This window comes from Gavialis gangeticus, unplaced genomic scaffold (genome assembly GCF_001723915.1).
Source record: "Gavialis gangeticus isolate Ggan-Ray unplaced genomic scaffold, GavGan_comp1, whole genome shotgun sequence".
Taxonomy (NCBI): Eukaryota; Metazoa; Chordata; order Crocodylia; family Gavialidae; genus Gavialis; species Gavialis gangeticus.
The window spans coordinates 13,603,821-13,621,502 of NW_017728964.1; the positions used below are offsets into that span (position 1 = coordinate 13,603,821).

The 17,682-nt window shown below is 51.1% G+C and overlaps 1 protein-coding gene across 1 annotated transcript in view; it reads left to right on the forward strand.

The window, feature by feature from the left end:
- Positions 1-524: 524 nt before the first annotated feature.
- TRIM47 (tripartite motif containing 47) overlaps positions 525-17,682 on the forward strand; it is a 31,425-nt gene continuing 14,267 nt past the window's right edge. Inside the window, exons 1-6 of the mRNA XM_019501663.1 lie at positions 525-1,062; positions 2,457-2,552; positions 2,670-2,903; positions 3,059-3,227; positions 4,134-4,217; positions 6,028-6,512. Coding sequence (XP_019357208.1) covers positions 616-1,062; positions 2,457-2,552; positions 2,670-2,903; positions 3,059-3,227; positions 4,134-4,217; positions 6,028-6,512 — 1,515 coding nt within the window. The 5' untranslated portion in view covers positions 525-615. The remainder of the gene's footprint in view (positions 1,063-2,456; positions 2,553-2,669; positions 2,904-3,058; positions 3,228-4,133; positions 4,218-6,027; positions 6,513-17,682) is intronic.

Sequence of the window (17,682 nt, forward strand, 5' to 3'; positions counted from 1 at the left end):
CCCCAGGTCCTGGGGTCTGGGGTCCTGGGGTCTACAGAGGCCCTAGGGGAAGGCAGCAGCGTGGGGAGCCCCAGCCCGCCATGGGCAGTCCCTCCCATGTGTTCTGCTTCAGTCATGCCACCCATGGAGGAGGGGGAACCAGGGTTCATGCTCCAGCCACCTCCCCTGGGCAATAGCCAGGGCTTGGGCATTGCTGTGGGTGACGGGGGGCTGCGGACCTGGTCCCTGGCAGCTTGGGGCCCCCTCCAGAAGGGCTTGCAGGGCATAGCAATGGGTGCCGAGGGGCTGCAGGGCTCTGCTGGGTTTGCAAGAGGCAGCCTTGTCTCCTGGCCCTCGGCACAGCCACCTGGGCAGCCTTTTCTGTTTAGAAGCCCCCTGGCTTTGGGTAGCCCTGGGGCATGGGAAGTATGGGCTTGAGGACGGAGGAAAACCCCCAAGCCACCTGCCAAAGCTGGGAAGCTGAGAAGGGTGCCCAGGCCTCTGTGTCTTTAAGAGCTGGGTTGGCTCCGTGCCTATCCCTCCCCTCTGCCAGACACAGCAGCAGCCTCATTTCCTCTTCTCAGGCTGCAGTTTCCTTACCCTGCCTAGGTGGCTGCTGCTCCGGCTTGGGGCGGGATGGCTTCCCCGGGGTCCCAGAAGCTGGAGGAGAAGCTGGTGTGCTCCATCTGCCTGGAGCTGTTCAGGGAAGCTGTGACCATCCCGTGCGGGCACAATTTCTGCCAGAAGTGCATCAGCAACCACTGGGACAAGCAGGAAAAGGAGGATCCCCGGGGAGAGGAGGCGTATACCTGCCCCGACTGCAGGAAGGGCTTCAAGACACGGCTGGAGCTCAAGAAGAACGTGTCCCTCTGCAGCGTGGTGGAGCTGGTCAAGGCGGGCGAGGTGCAGGCCTCCGGCATGGACGTGAAAGCCCCGGCTGACAGGGGGAAGTGCCCGCGGCATGGGCGGCCCCTGGAGCTGTACTGCCAGGAGGAGAAGGTGTGCATCTGCTGTGTGTGCATCGTGAAGGAGTGCCAGGACCACCACAGGGTCCTCCTCGAGGAGGAGCGCAAGAAGAAGCAGGTGGGTCCTGGCTCGGTCTCCTCTGGGACCTGCCCTGCATCCTTCAGGCCCTGGAGAGAGAGGCAAGCTCTGTGTCAGCCTGACAGAGGGGTGCTGTCGAGGTCGGGGTGCAGGTACTGCTGTGGTTAGAGCCTGGGCTGGGACACCAGGGTTCTCCATCAGACCCTGGCTTGCTGCGTGAGGCCTGCGTTGCATGTGCGCCTGTTCCTTAGTCCAGAAAGGAGAGCGTCCCAGCCCACCTACACTAAAGCACCTTGAGACCTTCCACTGTCTCGCTACCCAGAGGCTCAGCTCAAGTGGCTGCTTTTGGGCAGTAGTTACTAGTGCCAGGCTTTTCTCCTCGCTGATCTGGACTAAACTTTCCAGGGCTCCTGCATTTGAATGTCACAATGTCCTGGTCAGGGAGATGAAATGAATACTGTTTACTTACGGTCTTGCACACGCTGGAACGCCTGTCTCTTCTCCATGCAGCAGGGGCCCTGCATGCCTCTCTTCTCCACAGGTCCCAGTGTGCCACCCTCCCACCCGTGCCAATCTTGGGGCCTTTAACCTGCCTAGACATGCCACAGACCCCCTTCCCCTATACCAGCATGCTGCACTCCCCCATCTCCCTGTGAGAGGCCCTGTGTATCCCCATTGCCAAACCGGTTACCCCTCCTGTTTCTATCTGGGAGTTAAGTCCTGCCGAGAATCTCAAGGTTGGCAGGTGTTAGGTGGGAAGTTGCTAGTGGGTCTAGTTGCATCTGTACAGGGTCTGAGAGATGTCTTGGAGTTGAGTATCGGGCACTACTGTGTTTTTCTTGGCTCAGCAGAGTCAGCTGCTGGGCAGATGCACCTGCTGCATGGAAGGTCAAGAGGGAGTGACCTCCCTTTCCATGGACAGGTAGAAAGGACCACGTGCAGGTCTGCCTCGTAGCAGCCCAGCACTGTGGCCTTTGAGCAGCGTCTGCTGAGCAGTGACCAGAGCGCATGAGTGTGGGGAAAAGAGGACCCCCTTGTATTTGGATTCACAGAGGGGCAGTAGTGAGTTTGAAGGGGAGACAGTGCTGTGCAATGGCCAGGGCTCAGAAGGACCTATCATGTAACCACTTCTGCTCTCATGGTTTCAGCTGAGCACTACTGCCAAACAAGGAGGGGATGCTGACCCTCCTCTCTGACCTGCCTCAAAATATGCAGATGCCAAGCGCCATGTAAGAGCTAAATGTTTAGTACTGGTGATGAGGGGGAAAGAGGGAGAGTCCTTGTGCAAGGGGTGGGATGTGGAAAGCTGTGGGAGCCATCGCAGTGGAGAGGGGCTTGAGCAGCCAGAGGGAGGTTCAGGTGAGATAAGTATTACAAGAGTGCAGAAAACTATGCTCCACTATGTTACAGCTTGGGTTTCGCTCCATTTTCAGGCCCTTTTAGAAGAGTTCTTGGAGAAGACACAACAGGAGGCAGCAAAGATCGAGGAGGAGAAGCATAAACTGGAGGAAACAACAGAAGATGTTAAGGTATCGAGGCAAATGCAGCTGCTGGGCTCGTGGGATTGCAGCCCTGAGCATGGCCTCCCCTGCTACGGGGCCTGTGGATTCTTTGTCCTGTTGTTTCAATTGACTTTTTCTGCCCAGGAATCTTCAGAAAAGCTGAAATCGGAGATTTTGAACAAGTTTGCCCTGCTAATGGAAGCCCTGGAGAAGCAGCGGAGGCAGACAGTGGAGACGATCGAACGGGAGCAAGCCACTGCCCTGGGGCAAGTAGCAGAGAACTGGGCACAGCTGGAACACCAGCGGGCCACCCTCAGCCAGCACCAAGAGAAGGCCCAGGCCCTGCTGACCTGCACAGACGACAGGATGTTCCTGGAGGTATTGACGACCAGCCACAGCGAGGGGAGGGGAGGTCCTGCCTCCTTCAACCCAGAGGAAGAGGGATTTCTGGACCCCCACCCTGGGAGCGACTGCCATGGAGCCTTACATACCTGTGCCCTCTGCCCTTCCTCTCCCCTTCCCGCCCCATCTAGGATTTCTTGCAGCTCCCTTCTGAGACCCTGGAAGCTTTGCCAGCCATCGAGTTTAATGCTGCCAGCAAAGTGGATCCCATCTCTAAAATTGTCACTGAGGTCTCTAGGCTGTTGCTGGAGGATTTGCCGAAATCCCTGAACCCAGAGGTCACTAGCCCAGAAACCAAAGGTAAGCCCTTCCCTTGGTGATGTTTCTCCCATTGCCTACATGTTGCTCTGATGGGGGCAGTGTCACCCATCTCCGTGAGTCCCCACTCTGAAGGGTCCCTGTACTAGAGATGCTGCACCTGGGTGTTTGGGTGGCTCAGGCACCGCATCATGAACGTCACCCCCTGCACTTGGCCCTAGGTGGGGCCCACTTGGCCACCCCAGGCCTTATTGTAGTATTATTTAATATTTAGCTTGCAGGTTTGCCTGAAGATCAAACCCCTTTAGGCTTACCCTAGGCCAGTGGTTCTCAGCCTTTTTAGACCCAAGACACCCTCGGATTGACTTGAGGCACCCCTTGGATAATGCCAGCTCTTAGTTTTCACTCTTTTTTTTTTAGGCTACAGAAAAATAAGAGAGCAGTTTTCTTTTTGCAAATAACTCGGAGACCCCAACAATGGCTTTCTTAGTTAAAATTTCTGGGTTCATCTTGTGAATCGTGTTTGTGGCACTCAGGCTGAGAACCGCTGTTCTAGATGCTGTCCAAACAGAGCAGATGACATTTTTTCACAGCAAAGTGCTTGCCATTTCAGGCAGATAGGACAAAGGTCAGGCAGAGGTGCTTATAATATGTCCCCCCCTCTCCCCCCCCGACTGCCGTTGTGAGCACTTCACAAACTTTAATAGAAGTAACCTGATTTAGCTGTTCCTCTGCAATATGTTTCTACAGAGGGGGGACCTGAGGCACAGAGAGCCTAAGAGCTTATCTATACCGGGTCATGGGGCACAGGGCTGACAATACCCCACACACTAGTCTGGCTGCCCCATCAGACCTGGGTGACAGTGTCTGAAATCCCTTCTCAGATGCTAATATTTGAATGCTCCCTGCCTTGTTTCTGTAGCCCTCCCTTTGTCTTTCACTTTGCAGAGCCAATGGAGCCAAAGGTACCAGCTGCGCTGAAGGCAGGACCACCCCTTCTTGAGTGCGAATTAAGAGCAGGACTGCTGAAGGGTAAGGAGTAGGGGTTGAGAGCTGGGGGTGTTGATGGAAGGGGAAAGAAATGAACATGTGCGGAGAACCTTTGAAGGGACTAGTCTTTCAATATGGGGCTTGTGACACTGAAGCAGGTTAGCAAGTCAAGGCCATTCCTTGGGGTGCTTCCTAAGGAGCTGACCAAAAACTTGGAGCATTACCAAAGTGTTTTTATTGCAGGCCCTGACAGTGGGCCCTTTGTGAGCTCAGTGACGCTACATCTGATTGTAGTTTGCAAAAGCGAAATACAACGGCCAGGAGAAGAGTGGTTCGTTGCCTCACAGGGCTGTGTAGGGTTTCATTCGTGAGACGGAAGTGCTTTGGGACCTCCATATGAATGATAACATCAGGTGTAGTTCGCAGGGCACAAAATGGCACTTACTGTTACTCAGTTGAGTGATGGAGGGCATGTCTGCACCACCTCTGAGCTATGCCCCCTCATACCAAATGCTGGATGCAAGGAAATGTAGCTGCTTTGGAGAAGCCCTAAGCATGCATCCATAAATTTGACCAAGACAGAGCCTGAGAGCAGTGCTGGGCACATGCCTAGGGCTGTTCTAGGGCAGTGATGCTGCCTCATGTTTGAGCTGGCACAAGCAGCATGGGAGCAAAGGGATGAGGCATGGTTGACAGTGGCATTCCTGGATGTAGCCGAGGTGCAACATAGACATAACTTTAACGAAAAGGACCCAGTTTTCCCACTGGGAATGGCTCCTATCCCATCCCCGTGGTGAAAGTCGGTGCCATAGTTAAGTGGACTGGGGCAGAGTAATTCCTGAGTACGCCAAAGGAGGGAGTCTCTCCCTTTCACACACACCCACTCGCTCCTTCCCTCCCTGATGTTCTGCCTCTGGCTTCTGTCTCAAGCAAGACTCAGATGCCAGCTCCAGACTGGCCGTATTTAGGCACAGAGCTTTCCCCGGGGAAAGCCGAGAAGCTTAATCACTGCAAGCAGCTGCCAGGCTTCTGGCAACTGAGCACAGAGCGGGGATTTATCTCCCTGGCTGCAGCTGAACTGCACATCATGTGGCACTGCACAGGGCCTTAGAGACCAGGAAGACAGTCCCAGGAGGCTACTCCAGAGTTAGTGGGTAGCAGCTTCCTCACTCGCCCCTTCCAGGCCACCAAATCTTAAGTGATCCAGGCAGTCTCCTGCTGGGCGCAGCTCCCTGATCCTGGGAACTTCATGTCTCCACACATGCCACTGACTTAACTTCTCTTGGCATTTCTCTCGCCCTGCATCGCAGTCACCCTCTGGGTCAAATGCAGTGTTTAACTGCTGCTTTTATACTAGAAAGGACTTCCTGGGACACAGTGCTGTTCCAGGGATCACATCGTATAATCCCTTTTATAATTTTTCTCCATTGAAAATAATTAGCTGTTTTTTGGCTTCTGCTACTCCAATCAGAGGCAGTGACATCACCTGCCTGCCAGGGACTCGGAGCTCTTTGCAGGCATTCCTTAATTCAGCTGCTTAAAACTCCTGCCGTTGTCTCTATTGCTGCTTTTAGCACTGGGGAAACTGAGGTATATGGAGGTGGACACAAACTGCCCGTGGCTGCCCAGTGGCTCTGTGCAAGAGCTAAGATCTTGTGACTTCTACGCTTGCGTCCTACCCGTGGCTACTGTTCCCCGAAGCGTGCTTTGCATTCTCCATCTTCAGAGCACTGTCCAGAGCCAAATAATGACACGGGCAGGGATGAGGAGGAGGGAGAGGTTAAGGTCTAAAGAAGAAACAAAGCTTTTATATTGCCCAGGTTGAGACTGTTCATATGTGTGTTGCTTGCAGATCATAGGGATTTGACCTTTGACCCCGACACAGCCAACAGGCACCTGCAGCTGTTCAGTCACAACCAAAGAGCCAGTCACCCTCGTTCTCATAATGACCAGGGTCAGAATCATGCAAGCAGGTTTGAGCTGTGGCAGGTGCTGTGCACCCAGTGCTATGGCCAAGGCCACCACTACTGGGAAGTTGGGATCTCCAGCCACTCCATCGTTGTAGGGGTCACGTACAAGAGCATCCAGAGGAAGAAGCAAGGTGGTGGCCACAAATTCAACATTGGAAAGGATGGGTCTTCGTGGGGGCTGCAGATCCAGGAAGAATGCTACCTGGCATGGCACAATGGCCAGTCGTGCAAGGTCAAAGAGCCCTTGTACAAGTGGATTGGAGTCAGCTTGGACTGTGACATCGGGCGTCTTTCATTCTATGGCATTGGGGACAAAATGAAGCTCCTTCACCGTTTCTACTGTGACTTCAAGGAGCCCCTCTACCCAGTCTTTTGGCTTTGCGAAGGCAGAACAGTCATCCTTTACTAAAGGAACTGAGCGAGCAACTTGTAAGCCGAATCCACGCTGTCACCAATGCATTTTTCTCCATCTTGCAACTGGCGTCATGGCTTTGCTTGACAGACATAGAAATTGGTGGCAGCCTCCTCATGCTACAAGCAGGCCTGGAGAGAGCACAATGCCACTGTTTCAACAGGGACAAGGCTGGCAGGTTGCAATGACTTTAATGAGAAGAGAGGCCCTTCAAAACCAAAGCAGTGTAGCTGGAATGCAGGTTGTTTGATTTGCATATGCAAATGAGCCAAGTGGCAGTAGACCCGCTGCCTTGTCTGTTACAAAGATCTCTTTGTGGAAGAGATGAAGCTGGAGGGGTTTAAAAGGTGCCTGACATGTGCCCATTGTGCAAAGTCCCATGCCCCCTTCCAGCCCGTGTGGTGAAATCAACACAAATAAAAGGGCAGTGACTTGAGAGGCTCTACTAGAATGGGAAGAGGAAGGAAAAAGGCAGAGCTTGGTGCCCATTTCCTCTGCCCCCCAGAGCCCTGGACAGCCACCACCTGGCTTGGATCTCAGGATCCGTGGCTCTAAGGAGATGCTGCGCATAGAGGAGATGCCCTTGGGATAGGTTCTTCATGACAGTAGTGCTAAGTTGGGATGAGGAGGCTGTGTTACAGACCCAAACACTAAATCAAGGGGCATCCCACGTTGTCCAGCTTGCTGACACTCAGGGATGGCTCCGAGGAGGAATTCCAGCCTGGCCTTTCTAATCTCCTGTGTTTTCCTCTCGTCCAAGGACTCCAAGCATTCAGAGCACAGTAGAGGGCATCTACGGGATGTAAACTCTACCTGTTTATCAGCAGCCCCCTTCTGCATTAAAGTTCTGTTTTCTTATCTCCTGACAGCTTGCCTTTTGGTTTAGGATCAATGGAAGGGGCTGGGTTGGCAGCTTTGGGTAGGAGCGGGGGGAGAGGTCATTGTATCCACAAATCTCACCCGAGCTTCTCAGACCCTGCCCTGACCACATGCCTCCTCACAGTCCGGTCCACCCCTCCCTGACACAATCGTGTCCCAAATTTTTGTGAGGAAGAACTCCAGAGGGAGATGAATTTGCTTGTATGTACGAGTTAAAGAGAATGGGGTATCTGGTAAAAGGGAGGGCGGGTTGGAATCTCGTAATAACTCATAAAGCCACCAGCTGCAAAACCCCACAAGCCAGGGAGCGTTTCAGTAACTGGGTGGGGGTTTGCTTTCCACCATCGCCCAAGCTATAACACGCTAATGGAGGGAGCTGGGCCTGGTTCCTGGAGGGACAGGCTGGGATCATTTTACTGTTCTTGCTCTGGTTGCCTCCTTTGGCAGGACAGAAAGATCCTGGCTGGCGTCAAGGGAAGATGCAGCAGGCGGCTGGTGGTGGTTAAAAAGCAAAACTGGCAGCATGAAGCGTTTATTATTCACAGGCCTTACTTGGTTTCAGTTAAAATGGGCAAATTGGCAACAGCCAGATGGCAGCAAACAAGAGACAGCGCTTTCTGTGTGGGTGAGTCAGTGTGTACGGGATTGCTGAGAAGGTCTTAGATTAACTTGTATTCATGTACACGCGCTATGGCCCCTTGGTCTTCCGTGACTGTCTGTGGTCATGGCTCAGATTGGAAGTGGTATTGACAATCTTTTAGGGGCACGGAAATGGCTTTCTGGAGTTCAATATCAGCCAAACCACTGACGTGAAAGAAAGTTAAGATTTCAGAAATCAGCAGTTTGCTTCCAACTGGATGCCTTGGACCCTTCCAGTCATGAACCAACATATCATTGTTCCTGCTTCTGCACCTAACTTTCACAACCTTTCTCCTGATAAGTAACCTTTCTTCTGGGTGTTCTGATGAGACCAAAGGAAGAGGATGGTAAAAAAACGTTGTCACGAGTGAAGTTGTGCCACTCGTGCCTGTAGCCGTAGCCGTGGCTTTGAACACTAGCCACCTGAATCTACAAAGGAGGAAACTGAACGTTGATGCTCTGACAGATCCTTCCAAATTGCTGGTAATCAATTAGTTCACCTTTTGTTATACACAACCACACACACAAGCACAATCAATGAGTTCACCTTTGTTACAGACACACACCCACTTCAGTTAATCTATAAGGTCCCTGCTACATGTCACATACATTATGCAATTAGCTAGTTAATCCTGCAATAAATTTAGGCCACAAGTGCACAGTAATTATCACACAATTAACTGATTAATTACTCAATACATTTAGACCAGCCACATGTGCCAACTAATTATCACAGCCATAACATGAGCCAACCAGCTATGAAGTTAATGCTTGAAAATTTCATAGATTTCATAGACATTCAGGGTTGAGGACAGCCCCCTGCACCAGGGGCAGGAAGTCAGCAGGGATCATAGGATCCCAGCAAGAAAAACATCCAGGTTTCTCTTGAAGGTGTTCAAAGTAGGTGCTTGAACCACCTCTGGCGGCAGGCTGTTCCAGACCTTGGGGGCTGAGACAGTAAAGAAATTCTTCCTTATGTCCAGCCTGAAATGGTCTTGCGGGAGTTTATAACCGTTAGACCTCGTCATCCATTGGGGTGCTCTGGTGAACAAACGTTCCCCCAGATACTGGCGGTCACCCCGATAAACTTATAGGTGGCCACCAGATCACCCCTGAGCCTGCGCTTTTCCAGACTGAAGAGTCCCATGGCTCTCAGCCTGGTGTCGTAAGGTCTGTTTTCCTGACCTCTGATCATGCGCATGGCTCTTCTCTGGACTCTCCCAAGCTTCTCCACATTCTTTTTGAATTGTGGAGCCCAAACTGGATGCAGTACTCCAGCTGCAGCCTCACCAAGGCCGAGTACAAGGGGAGAATGACGTCCCGGGATTTGCTCGAGAAGCATCTATGGATGCAAGCCAGCGTTTTGGTCGCTTTACTAGCCGCAGCATCGCATTGCAGGCTTATGTTCATCTTGTGGTTAATCCTGAACCCCAAATCCCTCTCGTCTGTAGTGCTAGTCAGCGTAGCACTGCCGAGCCTATAGACATGCTGCAAGTTTTCCTCCCAAGGTGGATTTGCATTTTTCAGTGTTAAACACCATCAGGTTCTCATCCACTCATTTCACGAGTCTGTCCAGGTCAGCCTGGATTACTCTCTTGTCCTCAGGTGTGGATGCTTTACCCCAGAGTTTGCTGTCATCAGTGAACTTGGCCAATCTGCTTCTGACTCCAATGTCCACATCATTGATGAAGCGGTTGAACAAAATAGGTCCAAGGACAGAGCCTTGAGGGACCCCACTGGTCACCGGGCACCACAATGATTGACTTCCGTCAGCCACCACCCTCTGGGTCCTACCACGGAGCCAATTCCCCAGCCAGCGGATCATGGTGGACCCAAGGCCACATTTGTCCAGTTTTGCCAAAAGGTGATCATGGAATACCAAATCATAGGCTTTTTTAAAGTCAAGATGTATGACATCAATCTCTTCCCCCTTGTCCAGGTGATAGGTCACCTGGTCATAGAAGGAAGTGAGATTGGTCAAGCACGACCCACCTGCAACAAACCCGTGCTGGCTATCCCTCAGGATGTTGCCATCGGCCAGTCCGTTAAGAATGGCCTGTTTCATAATCTTTTCTAAGACCTTCCCTGGGATAGAGGTCAGGCTGATGGGCCTGTAGTTTGCCGCATCCACTTTCCTCCCTTTCTTGAAGACAGGCACCACACTGGCTTTCTTCCAGTTTTCAGGCACTTCACCAGAGCAGTGGGAGCTCTCAAAGATCCGTGCCAGGGGCTGGGCTATGATGCTCGCCAGTTCCCTGAGTACTCTGGGGTATAAATTGTCAGGGCCGGCTGACTTGAAGGTGTCCAGCCTGTCAAGGTGTTTGTTCACAGGTCAGCATTGATGGAGGACAGGGAACCACCCGCACTCAGGTGTCCCTGTCCCGTAATGGGCAGGGGTGTCCCATGGGACTTATGAAAGACCGACGCAAAGTACCTATTTAGTAAGTTGGCTTTTTCCTGGGCGTCGGTTGTCACTTCTCCCTTCTGGTTTAGCAGGGGTCTAATGTTGCCCTTGCTTTTCCTCCTGCTCCCTACATATCTAAAAAAGGACTTTTTATTGTCCTTGATATGTGTAGCCAGTTGGAGTTCAGTCGCAGCCTTGGTTTTCCTGGTTTGCTCCCTGCAGGTCCAGACCAGAGCAGAGTAGTCCTCCTTGGAGGTGGATCCCGTCCTCCATCCTTTGTAGGTTTTCATAGATTATTCATAGATGTAGGGTCGGAAGGGACCTTGTAGTTCTTCTAGTCCGACCCCCTGCCATGGGCAGGAGAGAGGAGGTCTTTCTTTTTAGATGCAGGAGGTCCGCTAGTTCCCTGGAGAGCCAGGGGGGCTGCTGTGCCCTCTTGCTGCCTTTCCTCCAAGACAGAATAGCCTTAGCTTGTGCATCTAGGTTCGCTCCCTTGAGGAGCAACCACTCGTCCTGGACTCCCCTCCTCTTTGGGATGTGGTCCCTTAGGCCCTCACCGACAAGTCTCCTGAGAGTGTCAAAGTCAGCCCTCCAGAAGTCGAGGACATCTACTGCTGACTGACTTGACAGCTTTTCAGCGGATGGTGAAGGTGATCAGCTTGTGGTCGCTGTCATCCAGCTTCCCTTCGATCGTTAGGTCACTGGTTAGGTCATCCCCAGTACCAGGTCAAGCAGTGCTTTGCCTCTTGTTGGCCCATAGACTTCTTGAGTCAGATAGAGCTCATCCACGCATGATAGAAAGCTTCGCGACCATTCGGATTTGGCCGAGCGCTCTTCCCACGAGATGTCTGGGTAGTTGAAGTCTCCCATGACAACCATGGACCGGGAGTGTGCGGCCTCAGCCAATTCCCTGGTGAACTCCTGGTCAAGGTCTTGACCCTGGGTAGGGGGTCTGTAGTAGACTCCCACCATTGTATCCCCTGTGCCGTGTTCCGCATGAATTTTAACCCAGAGGGTCTCTAGTTGTCCACCCTGGGTGCTGATGTCGGCTTGTAGGGACACGTAGCTTTCCTTGACATAGACAGCCACACCCCTGCCCCTTTTGTCCACTCGATCCCTCCTGTACAGGGTATAGCCATCTATACCCATGGTCCAGTCATGGGTGGAGTCCCACCAGGTCTCCATTATCCCTGTGACATCGTAGTTACTTGCCTTTAGCAGGAGGACAAGTTCCTCCTGTTTATTCCCCAGGCTCCTGGCATTGGTGTACAGGCAGGCAAGTGTCTCGTTGGGGGCCCTTGTCTTGCCCACAGCTCACACTAGGGCTGGGGCAGGGGTGGGGTCCCTTGAGTGCCTTGGCCTGCTGGCTTTGCAAGGGTTGCTCAGTGGGCCAGCAGTGGCAATAGTCCCCTCGTCCCCTGGCGGGCTTAGTTTAAAGCCCAGTAGAGCAGGTCAGCCAGTCTGGCTGAGAAGAGCCTCCTCCCCAGTGGAGAGAGGTGGAGGCCATCCCTTCCCAGCAGCTCACTGCCTCTCTCACCAAAGAGCGGGCTGTGGTCATGGAAGCCAAAGCCTTCCCGATGACACCAGCGCCGCAGTCTTTGGTTGACTACCTGGATCCTCCTCTCCCTCCTCACCCCATAGCCTGAGACTGGGAGGATCGAAGAAAACACCACCTGTGCCCCCAAGCCTGTAAGCCCAGCTCCCAAATCCCTGTAGCACTTCATGACCTGGCTGGGAGTGCTCCTACCTGTGTCATTGGTGCCCACATGGATAAGGAGCATAGGGTAGTGGTCAGCGGGCTGGAGGAGTTTAGGGATCTTCTGCACAATGTCTCAGATATGGGCTCCCAGGAAGCAGCAGACTTCCCGGGCAGAAGGGTCGGGGCAGCAGACTGTCCCCTCCATCCCCCTCAGGATGGTGTCCTGTGTAACATGTAACAGCTCTAGAGCTGGTTTCTAGCCAGCTTTAATTTGAACATGCGGCAGGGCCCTAAGGTGCAGATCTACCCTGCCTTCTATTTGAGGGCTAAGCCAGCGCCCACAAACTGCAATGCTGTTCCTTTGGACGGTGAGGGAAGAAGTGTTGGGAGAAATGTTCAGCTTTCTGTTTGTTCATGCCCACTTTCAAATGGGGAAAGTGTAAAGCCAGATCAGCTTCCCTATTCCACATCAGCTGATTCTGCTTGTTGCTTCTGCTGCAACTTATCGCTGGAGAGTTTGCATTAGCCGAGAATGGTGATCTGAGTGTCTTAGCAGATCAGACACAGAATAGCAGCTGTCCTGTGTGGAATTAAACTAAGCCAAGATCACGCAATGAATAAAGACAGTCAGCACTAAATTAGTTCTCTGACAGAGCACAGGCAAGCTGGTTTGGAAAGGCTTTTTAATTTGATCAGGCTGCAGGGAATAGAAATAATTTTCCTGTGCCCTATTCATCCCACAATGGGAAGCATTTTAAATACATGGAGTTCCTTGGAAAAGGTGACCTTGTGTTACAAGAACCCCTCCAGTGAATTACCTCAAAGAGAAATCATGAGCGGTACCTGGGCAAAATAACCAAAACATTTTTTTTTTTACAAATTCTTGGGCATGTGACCAAGAAGGGAATTACTTCTGCCTCAGACACTGCTAAGTGCTATTCTGTTATACTTGACTTTGCCCCAGGCAGCAATAAACAAGAGCAGATGACAACTCTTGTTTCTGCAGGTGACAGGACTGAGGCGCAAAAGAAGGCAGTGTTTTATCAAGGAATATTTCACTGATTTTTTTTACATGAATGATTCTCCTAGTGCTTCAGGGATATACGTGGTAGCCGTGTTGGTCTGAGACAAAAAGAAATGCAAAAATCTAGAACTCTTGATTCCAAAATGATACCTTGTTTTAGACCAACTGAGAAATTGCAAAAAATACGTCTTTTTTCTGCAAGCTTTCAGGCTCATGCGCTCTTCATCAGGCTCAGGGAAAGCTCAGGATAGTCAAAGGTCCCCACATGTAGGAAATAAACTTCATTTTTGGGCAGAGAAAGCAGAAGTTGGACAACTGTCCCTCTGGGTCCACAAGAGTCTCTTCGTGAGCTTGCTCTTTGTTGTTTAGATCAAGCAGGATTTCTTCCCTGATGGTGTCAGATGGCAGGCAGGGAGGTGTATAAATCGTTCTTGTTGTTCAGTGATGAAGTTTATAATCCAAAATCCGCTAACATTTTGCATCTTCCATGTTTCAGGGATGTATGTGCTGGCATGTATCTCCTCAAATAGTTAAAAGAAATTAAAATCTCAGTGATTGTACTGGTCCGAACTATAACAATGGGGTACATATGAAAGGCAAACACGGGAGAGTTCAGAAGAGATTTGGGGACCTTAACAAGAGAAGGTTTTGCGTCCCATGCAGCACACGTCATTCAAATCCTGTTCAGTGATACCTCAAATTCTTGCACTGGTGCCGTGGTGGTTTTTAACAGGTTGCAAAGCACTGATGCTTCTTTTGCAGCTATTTCAAAACGATGGGATGGGATGTGATGTGCCAAGCTGCGACTAATCTATGGGCAAAGCCCTTCAGTGAAACAAAATGGAAAAGCCAGCTTGATGCAACCTGTGTATCACAGCACAAAGCTTTGAAAGTCGGTGACACTTTTGTTCCAGTCTCAAGTCAAACCTAAGGGAACCTACAGGAACCAAAATCTGCAGGGGTCAGTGCTAAACTCCTCAATTCTCAACATCTGCAGCTATCGATTCTTGCATACTGTGGTTGTGCATGAGTTACTTCATGAAGTCAACCTCTCAGGTAAAGTGTGTATTGAATAAACTAGGCCTCTAAAAGCTTTGAAGGGTTTTTCATGTAAACAAGCTAATGATAATGGATTTACAAGTGTCCTGGGCTGGTCGGAGGGAGCTGACCAATGACCTGAACATGGGAGTTAATTTCCCACGAGAAAAACAACCACAAAGCAAGAAGAGGTTTGCTTAAGAGCCGATGCAGCCCTTAACTACTCCTGGAAAGAACCAAGTCAGCGTTTTCTACTACATTTTGGATGCTGCTATACAGTCTTTTTGGGGAAAAAAATGAGGAACCTCATAATTTGTCTGAGTTTTCATATGAAGCATAACCCTTCTGCTGAGCACCCGTCAGCAGCAGCAAGGGCCGGGTTCAGTTTTGGGGGTACTGAATATATTTTACCTTGGCTCAAGCCCCTGCTCAATGTACCTGGGACTAAATGAATCACTAGGGTGTCCAATAAAACCAGCAACCCTTCCCTCACAAGCAGTAGGAACACAAACCCCGTGATTTATTACAGAGACAAACACCAGAACACAGCAAGTAAAACAAAAACACTGTCCTGGTTCAAAGTATACCCTGTATCACCCCTACCCCTATTGGGGAGACTTCGAACCCAGGCTCGGCAGTCCGAGAGTGGGAGAGTCTTGACCCAAAAGAGGTTAGTCCCTGGGAATTTGGGTGCGTCATCTCCCTCGCTGTCACCATCCGCTGGGGGCACCGGTTCCCTCTGAGATGAGAAGGGCTCTTCGGTGAGTTTGTTTTTTTTTTTTTAAGAAAAATTTTTCATGCTTCAAGTCAAATCAGCCAAATCAATTCCAAATCCGTGAGTCATTCAAGAACCAAATGTGGCCCTACTACCAGCAAACACTCTCCACCCCCATCTGGGGCTTCAGATGCTTCCAAATCCTTTGGCAGGCATCCTACTTGCAGGCCCAAGCCCAGAAGCTTGGGGTTCAGATGCCCCTGAGTTTGGCTTGCCCTTGGCCGTATGGCCGCAGGAGCAAGCTAAGGAGTCACCCATTTCCATAAAGTCGGCGTGTAGCCAAGATCCTCCCACTGGAAGCTGGCCAGTGGGAAGCTAACTATGAGGCTCTTGTAGGGAGTCCTGTCTGCAAGCAGACAAGGGTGCAACCCTCCACTACACAATGCCATTTTAATTGCATGACTTTGGTCGGGGTAGTGAGCTGATATAGCTCCAATGAGCTGAGAGAGAGAGCCCACCAGCCCAGGTGGCCTGAACCTTACATCATTTTTCTGACCTCGTCACAGGGCCCCAGTCGAGAAGCAGCCTCTTTCACACACTGCTAATGCAGACCAATCAATTCAAGGGGGGTCACCACTCCAGGATTTGGCCAGAGTCACTAAACTGGTTTTATAGCTTCAGCTGAGAAATCTTAAGGCAATGGTCTGGGGTGGTGGGGTGGGGATGGGAGGTGGTCCTCTTCAGTCCTAGAGGAGGCACAATATACAACAATCACACAGAAAACATGATCGTGCTTTATAGCTGAACAAGATGCACAGTGGCATGAAATGCTTTACAGCACAAAATGACTTGTACATTTTGGGTGTGCTACACTAGTATCAAAGATGCAAAGCATTAGAAGAAGTGCCATCCTCTGACATAAGATGAAGCATGTTTTGCATTCAAAAGCCTGCCTAATTCCAGCCCAGCTGGTCTAATAAAAGCCATCACCTTAAGAAATCCTTGCCTCTTCCAGAGTTCTTGGACCCTCACAGCTTTACCATCACCCTAATGCCACCATAAGTGTTCTTGGCAGCTAAAATGTTGAACTTGCTCAAAACCCATCTGAGTTTCTGGGCAAAAAAGTAAGCTTTTATCCTTTTTTCTTTGCTTTCTTTACATTCAGGTGTATGTTAGCGTTGCCCATATCTGATTCCAGGGAAGAACAAAGTTTTTCAAGCATGTGAAGACATAATTTGTGTTGTGTAGTGGCTCATTCTCAAACAGCTGGCAGTTTTTGCTTTTACAGGTTTCCCTTGCTTTATGCAGGTTCTGTATGTACGAATTCACTCTTATGCAATGACCCTTTTCATACCAAAAATTCATTATATGTGAAGCAAATACATTCTTATGTGATCGGTGTAGTGGAAGTCTGCAGTCAGCTGAGAGCCATGAAGCTGCCCAACAGCAGTGCCCATGGCCGCCACTCAGGGCAGCTGGTGCCCGTGCTTCTGAAGCTGCAGCTGCCCTGATAGAAATGGGTCTGGGGGTCAGTACAGTTGAGGTCTTGGAACCTATTCCTATTTGTTACATTGTAAAGTGGGGTCCCTTTATGCAAATTTGAGTTATGCACCATTTTCCATGAATGCATCTACATCATAAAGCAAGGGACAGCTGTATATGGGGGTTGAAGTCCTGACTGTGGATAGTATTGATCTAAGAGATGTCATCTATGTTTTCCTGTCTGCTGAAAGCAAGAACAGCCACATTCACTGAAGGTGGTGGCTGCTAGTCCCAGATCTTTGGGCTAATAAAGCTTGAAGGGGACTGGTTGCATTGGTTGATTTTCAAATTCTTCATCTTCTTTCACCCTTGCAACTATTGCTAGTAGAGAAACAGGGGCATTTGTTTTCAATCAGTGGCCTTCAACCTCTTTAGACTCAGGGCTCCCTTTGGGACATACCCACTCTGAGCTCCCACTTGCTTTCAGGACTAGGGAGCCACACTGGAGCAATGTTTCTGTTGCAAAGGCCTCAGGAAGACCCTGCCGGCGCAGAACATTTCTAGATGCTCTGGAGCCCTGTTGGAAATCAGGGTTTACCTTGTGAACGGCACTGCAGAAAAAGTGCTAATATTGTGCAGCATCCTTAAAAGCATCTTCTGGCACCCGGCTGAGCACTGCTGAGCTCAGCAAGCTCTGGGAGCACTCTCTCGCAATCAGGAGGGCCTCCTGCCTCCCCTGGTATGCAGCCCCACCTTCAGCCTGCCAATAGAGCATCTGGTTGGTTTTATAATGTGCAGATCGACCCTGCCTTCAGCCGGCTTGTCAGGGGGGAGCAGGAATCTCTCCTGATATAACTCCCCAAGAGGCTGCTTAGCTCAGTGATGTCTACCCCGCCCCCCCTCCAGGGTACAAGGATGTGTGTGGACTGGACACATCCCCCCCGCCCCAGGCTACAGGGCTGTGTGTGGAGACACCCTGCCAGGCTAGAGGGCTGTGTGCGGCCATACCCCCCTCAGGCTAGAGGGCTGTGTGTGGACATATCCCCCTCAGGCTGGAGGGCTGTGTGGAGACACCCTGCCAGGCTAGAGGGCTGTGTGTGGCCATATCCCCCTCAGGCTAGAGGGCTGTGTGTGGACATATCCCCCTCAGGCTAGAGGGCTGTGTGTGGACCCCGTCCCGGCCGGGCCGCGCCGGGCGGTGGGAGGGTCCCGAGCGGAGGCGAGTCCGGCGCAGAGCTCCCCGCT